Below are 7,077 nucleotides of genomic sequence, written 5' to 3'. Positions count from 1 at the left end.
TATCTTTTATATTTTTAATGAGAGTGGTTTATTTTTATTTGTGTACATTTCATTCATACTCAGGGTTGTAATTTACTTTTATGTTTTGTATGTATGTTTATGGCGACATCATTTACAGTACTGTGCTGTATAGAAGGATTTGTTGCATTCTGTATTTTGTAATGTACATGTTTCCTTTTTAATTGTATTTTACTATGCTAATTTTGCTTATTCTTGTATTGAATATATTATGTTATCATAGGTTTGTTTTGTTGCTATGTATTTCCTTTCAACTTTGTGCTAATTTATTTTCATATAACTGCATTATATTTTATCTCTCGACGTGTGTGTGTTCTATTCTAATTCATCTCTATGGGGAATTTGTCTCTGTTTTAATTATATTATTTTGGTGGTTTTATTTTGAAGGAATGTCAACCGAACTTCCGTTCCTCGCAAACATTTAATCCTTTCCCACAATGCTTTGTGTCTTCGTCCCTGCTTCCTGTTTATTGTGGCCGTCTCCGCCGGTAGCATTTTGACGTTGACGTTTGAACCGGGCTCTGCCGCCGTTAAAAGCTCGGTGAGTCGCCGAATGCCGAAATGTTTCATCGTCGAATCCGTTTGGCGCCGTTTGTTCCGCGTTTTGCTCTTTTATTTTGACAGTAAACGAGCGCAGAAAAACCCTCCGCTGCTTCCTCATCACTGACCGGCCGAGCCCCGGAACTCCACGCAAAAATCCTGCGCTTCAAGGTTCTTCGCGCAAACCGGGGCCCTGTGTGATCGTTTGTCTTGTGTGACGAATTTCACGAGCCTTTATTGTTTTGTAGTTATTTCGGCCTCTGGTAGAATGACGGAGAGGCAGTAAACGAGGACGGACCGTCCTCTTGAATAATGGATGCCCGCAAGCTGCCGCCCTCTGCGGGCCTTTATTCTGAAAGAACCGCGAGGAAATTTAATCTCAAATGTTGACATCTGAATAAAACAAACTACGGTTCGTTGTTTCGGACGCATCCGAGCGTGAAAAGCGCGGCGGCCGTTTGCTGGCGCTCCGCTGAGGCGCACAGGGCCGTCGGTCACGTCGAGGGCGCGAACAACGTTAAAAACGACGGATAAGTGTACGGAGTTCTGCGTGTGGCGTGTCGTCACCGAGGCAGACAGGGGTTCCTCATGACGTGTGCGGTATTCTTTAAAGCTAGTGACGTCACTAGTACTGGTGATCTGGGGTGTAATGAAGATTTCCTGTCAAACCGTCTTCCTTGTTTGCTGTGGTAGTGTTTTAGAGTGACGTCACATCAGATCTTTTCATAAGTGGTGTCAAACTTGATGACATCACTTCCTGTTCTTCCCAGGTGTGGTGCTCAGCGACTTCTTCTGGCCTTCTGGCTTGAGGATGGAGGACTCTGAGGTGGAGCTGGCGGTGTCGGAGTCAGACGCGCTGGGTGCTGACTTCATCACAGTGGAGTTGGATACGCAGCCCATCGAGTACGTGGTGAAGTGGGCAGAGGTCGGCTCCAAGTTCACCATCTCCTGCATGAAGAAGGACTCCGACGACCCGTCAGACCTGAGTGCCGAGCAGCTGAAGATTGAAACCGATGAGGCGTTCTTCGCGCCATACGAGGAGGTGTACCCCTGTGAGGTGACGGAGCAGAGCGTGGAGATAAAGATGGACTCTGACGAGGATGATGAGGAGGAGCATGAGGTGCTGGTGGAGGCAGGAAGCAGCCAGCTCGACGGCGACTCGGACCAGGCTGACTTCGAGCCAGATGAGCGGCAGTACCGGTGCAGCTACTGTGGGAAGTGCTACAGCCACGCCTCTAGCCTATATCGCCACCAGCAGACGCACACCGGTAAGAGCTCTGGGCCACCACCAGCCGTCAAGCAGCTGCTGGAGCCGCCACACCAGGAGGCGCGTCACACCTGCCCGCACTGTGGCATGAGCTTCAAAGGCAGCAGGTGGGTCCTTAACACTGAACAAACCAGGACACACATTTACCTTTGGTCACATGTCCACAATGACTCTACACACCTGGGGTCTCATTAAAAATTGCATACACAAGAAATTGTTCCAGGAAAACCCTTCTCAGGAAAACCGCACAAATTATTGTCTGTGTGTGCGTGTCTGTGTGTGTGCGTGTCTGTGTGTGTGCGTGTCTGTGTGTGTGCGTGTCTGTGTGGGTGCGTGTCTGTGTGGGTGCGTGCGTGCATCGTGAGGGAGAAGACAAGAAGAGCCACGCTAAACCGCTGACTAAAGAGAGACTTTATTTTACTGCATCAAGGATCACTAAAGAAAACATAGTTTGGAAAATTCCTTTAGTTTGCTGACTGTTTTCCCACATCTGTGGGCGGGACCATAAAGCGCAGTGACTGACAGCATCACTTACCTACAGTCCCTACAGTGTCATTCATATGTGAAGCAGGCTCTTCGCACTAGAAAGGTAGGGGCCAGGTTCTAGACCACCAGACAGGACCCCAGGAGCAGGCCGGGGTCTAGACCCCCCTGAGATGGTTCAGCACATGGTAGCAGGGCGGAGATGCAGGCAGGAAAAGCCTCCATGGAGCACCAGAACCAAGTGGCTGCGTAGTGGTCAGGAACACCTGCTCTTTGTCTGGGCTGGAGGTTCCGGTTCAGGATGGACCCTGCTTAAGTGGTGGAGAACGACACAGCTAGGTTCCTGGGGGACTTCCAGATCCAGACTGACTAACTGGTGCTGGCGAAGGTTGTGCTTATAGATGTAGCATCCAAGAGACAGCAGCACCAAAAGAAGGAGCACCGGGAGCTGGAGGAGATGTGGGGGTGAAGGCAGTAGTGCGGCCACTGGGGGCTGGGACCCCACACTGGAAGAGTGACTCCAGCAGGTTCCAGGTCCAACACCTGAGGCCTCAGTATAGAAGAGTGCAGTTCAAGACCAGCTCTGATATTGCAGAACCCTACTATAAACACTACAACTGTAACCTCTACGACTGTAACCTCTACTACTATACACACTACAACGACTGTAACCTCTACTACTGTAAACACTACGACTGTAACCTCTACTACTGTAAACACTACGACTGTAACCTCTACTACTGTAAACACTACGACTGTAACCTCTTCTACTATACACACTACGACTGTAACCTCTACTACTGTAAACACGACGACTGTAACCTCTACTACTGTAAACACTACAACAACTGTAACCTCTACTACTGTACACACGACTGTAACCTCTACTACTGTAAACACTATGACTGTAACCTCTACTACTGTAAACACTACGACTGTAACCTCTACTACTGTAAACACGACAACAACTGTAAACACTACGACTGTAACCTCTACTGCTGTAAACACAACAACAACTGTAACCTCTACTACTGTAAACACGACAACAACTGTAACCTCTACTACTGTAAACACGACAACAACTGTAACCTCTACTACTGTAAACACGACAACAACTGTAAACACTACGACTGTAACCTCTACTGCTGTAAACACAACAACAACTGTAACCTCTACAACCAGTATAGTGACTCAGTGGAGACCATCTGTGGGATCGTTACCGTCATCGGTCTCTCTGTCCACATCCGTATCTTCTGACTGATAACTGTCAATCATTCCTTCAGCCAGGATTGACAGTGTTCATAGAGTTGGTCAGGGATCCTCACTAATCATGCTTCTGAGGACACGCCCCTACTGACCCCCAATATTCGCTCTGTTCCCCTCCAGTCCTCGAACTGGGCTGGCTAACAATAAAGTCAGAGATCACCTGGTCAGGTGTGATTGTGTTTACAGGGTGATCGCCTCAAGCCAAAAGCCATGTCCATTTCCAAGGTGGGCGTGTCTACTGGGTGGGTGGAGGTGAGCCGCATTGTGGTGAAAAAGGAAAAAGTAAGACCTCCTCTGTGAGGAAGTGGCACTGGTGGGGTCCTATACAGTCTCCATTGCTAACAAAGTGGAAGTACTGTCACCCACTTGATTGATACTTATGTTCAAAATGACTTGGGTAGTAATGCAGTAGTACTTGTTGTGATACTTTTTGTTCTGGTGAAGCACTAGTACTGCTGGTTGAGTGATGTCGTGACGGCTTCCGTTGTTCAATAAAGAATGTTGTTAATGTGTCTGCAGGATGCTTGGGAGTCACCTGCGGCTGCATGGGAAGAGGCGGATCCACCCCTGCAACATCTGTGGGAAGGAGTTCAACCACAGCTCCAGCCTGTCACGTCACCGCCTCATCCACAAAAAGGGGAAGGGTCTTCCCAAGGATGCTGCCCTCAGCCCCAACATGGCCGCCCTGCGTCATCCACTGAAGGCCGGTGCCAAGAATAAGAAGACCAAGCGGCAGCAACAGAGGCAGCCGCCTGCTGCCGCCATAATCCAGGGTCCAGGTGGTGATAAGTTCTATGCTTGCCCACAGTGTGACATGAGCTTCCGGACATCCACGGCGTTGTCCAAGCACCAGGTGACGCATGTCAAGGAGCTGCTGGACAACTACACGCCCGGCAAAGAGAACCTGGCTGAGAGCTCATCTGACCTTAAGATTCGGCTCAAGCTCTGCTCCCGGGACAAGCCCAATTTCTACACCCTCTGCAAGAAGAACCGTCGCCGTCGGGGAGGGCGGGGTGGCAAGCGAGGGCCCGCCCCCTCAGAGGAGGAGGACGAAGAGGAGGAGGAGGGAGGAATAGTGGAAGGAGCTGAGCAACATGGCTGTGGCCAGTGTGGGAAGCGATTCAGCCACGCCTCCAGCCTAGCACGGCACCAGCAGACCCACCGGGCCATTGACAGCACTGGGCGGGGGAAGCTGCAGCAGCACCAGAAGCAGCATCACATCAAGACTGGACTCGTCGCTGCCAAGACCAAGACGTACACCTGCACCGCCTGCAACAAGACCTTCATGCACTCATCCAGCTTCTCACGCCACAAGAAGGCTCACCTGGAGGAGCAGCATGCTGCTGCTAAGCACAGGAAGAGAGCCGTCGTAGACGAGACGGCGCCGCTGGAGTCTGATTCCGAATGATACCCCTGACCCTGCTCTTGGTGCCAACCAGCTCTGGACCTGTCCTGGGTGAATTCTGAATCAGCACTGACTTGTTCTGGACTGGTTTTGGGATCAGTTCTCCACCAGTTCTGGACCAGTTAGGAAGATTCTTGGTCAGCTGGTTGTCCAGGATTCAGGAACTGACCTGGTTGTAGATAGCAGGACCTCCATATATGGTCACAACTTGACCCTCTGACGGAGGCAATTAGATTAAAGTGTTACCCTGAAGCCCTGCCCCCACCTGTCTGTTGCACTTGGACGCTGCTCACCTGTGCCCCACCCCACACTCCACTTCCCATCAACCCTGGAAACTGAACATATAATTGTGGTTGATTAGAATGCAGCTCACAGAGCATCATGGGAGATGGAGTTTAGTTCAGCTCATGTACGGAAGTTTACATCGACCAAATTCCATGCTGTTGGTTCAGTTTGTCATCAACAGGAACTTTATGGAAAAATTAAATATTTTATGATTAATCTGTTGTTACAGGTTGATTTTCAGTGACTAATTGGTCTCATTTCAAATATTGATTATTGCTCATGAAAAATAAAAAAAACAATTGATGAGTTAAAGAAATCAAACATTTTGATGAGGAGAAAAAAATCACTCCAGTCATATTCTGTTTCTCAGTTTCCTGTTTTTCATTCTTGACACTAAAAAACAACGTTTTCCAAGAAAACTGAATTAGTGACGGTCATCCCTCGTTCACCTTTGTGACTGTCAACTTGTTTGTCGTTGATCTTCCGTACGTCTGATTGCAGGTGGAGCAGTGACGCCATTTTCTTTCCTCCAATGTCGACGCCCAGTTCCCTCCTGAGTGATTTTGAGCTGCAGAGGTTCTTATTGGCTCAATGTTCTGATTGGTTCACTGTTTTTAAAAGGTTAGCAGACAAACTGATTGGTTCCTCCACATTGACGTATGCATGAAGACTAACTGTGGGCCATATTTGTAGTTTTCTGTGGTGGCTGCTCTGGAGTGTTGAGGGAAACTGCACTACGTATTTATGAATTTGGAACATTGTTGTAATATATGAATATAAATGGTATTTAAATGTCATAACGCCTGGCCCTTGTTACCGTAGCAACAACACCACCATCTTCATTATTTAGCGTCATCAGCTGCAGCAGCCGGGACTTGAGACATCCGGACCAAAGAGACTCAAATCTTAATCAGCAGATATGAACACAGTGGAGCCTCCAGAGTCCAGTGACCCAAATGGGACTTGAAGACATTTGGACAGAATGGGCTGTTTTTATTGGACCCCTGGAGTCTGTAGATACAGATGAAAGATTTGAGGAGGCGTCGACATTTGGTTCTCCTCCCCATCTTCTCCCGGTTCGCCTCCATGTTGGATTGGTTTGTTTCCCTGCTCGGCAGCAAGCATCGCTTTACGCCGCAGCAGGAAGTTCATCAGTGTCGTGTTTGCAAATAGAATAAAACCGTCGACTTGTTTTGTCTTTTGTTTTGTAATAAACCTTTAAAACTAGTTTCCTGTGGGTTTTTAACAGACGTGCGCACACACATACAGGGTTGTGTAGCTATTCTTTTTAGGACTTACATTTTTCCCCTAACTGTAAACTATGCACATACGTTATACATGCTACAAAGACCATGATTACAATTTATAATCCATTACAATGATCGAAAATAATCACGATTATCTGCTGCTGCTTTGGTGTATGTCTCCCTCCAGTGGTTGCAGTGATTAACTACATCAAGTTTGAAACCACTATATCATAGGCCAATGTTATAATGGAAACAGAAATGGCGTCACCAGCACAGAAGATATGTGAGAAGATGGAAAACTACATTAGGCGGCCCGGTGGAGCAGTGGTCCTCACTGTGGCCCCCCAGCAAGAAGGTTGTGGGTGGAGCCCCAGCTGCAGCACGGGGTCTTTCTGGGTGAGTCTCCATGTTCTCCCTGTTCCTGCTGGGTTCTCTCTGGTACTTCAGCTTCCTCCACAGTCCAAAGACATCAAGAGGGACCAGGTTAATCCAGACTCTAAATTGACCGTAGGCGTGGCTGGGAGAGCCAATGGTTGTCTGTCTCTATGTGTTGGCCCTGCCATGGA

The 7,077-nt window shown here is 48.4% G+C and overlaps 1 protein-coding gene across 2 annotated transcripts in view; it reads left to right on the top strand.

Annotated features, from left to right (window-relative positions):
* The window catches only part of LOC147247031 (uncharacterized), a 12,235-nt gene extending 5,755 nt beyond the window's left edge, over positions 1–6,480 (top strand). The window contains exons 1-3 of one of the 2 annotated variants that reach the window (XM_086181092.1): positions 419–559; positions 1,329–1,932; positions 4,094–6,479. In XM_086181092.1, the coding sequence (XP_086037218.1) occupies positions 1,370–1,932; positions 4,094–4,982 (1,452 nt within the window). In that variant the 5' untranslated portion in view covers positions 419–559; positions 1,329–1,369 and the 3' untranslated portion in view covers positions 4,983–6,479. Of the gene's footprint in view, positions 1–418; positions 560–1,328; positions 1,933–4,093 lie in introns of those variants that run through there. The other variant, XM_086181093.1, reaches the window with a different exon arrangement.
* The last annotated feature ends 597 nt before the right edge of the window (positions 6,481–7,077 follow it).

The sequence above is a fragment of the Aulostomus chinensis genome, chromosome 16 (assembly GCF_037954235.1).
Source record: "Aulostomus chinensis isolate RoL2024-O1b breed Wild chromosome 16, RoL_Achi_v1.0, whole genome shotgun sequence".
Classification (NCBI taxonomy): Eukaryota; Metazoa; Chordata; class Actinopteri; order Syngnathiformes; family Aulostomidae; genus Aulostomus; species Aulostomus chinensis.
The sequence above is the reverse complement of the archived record's forward strand: the minus strand, read 5'-3'. Positions and strand labels throughout refer to the sequence as shown.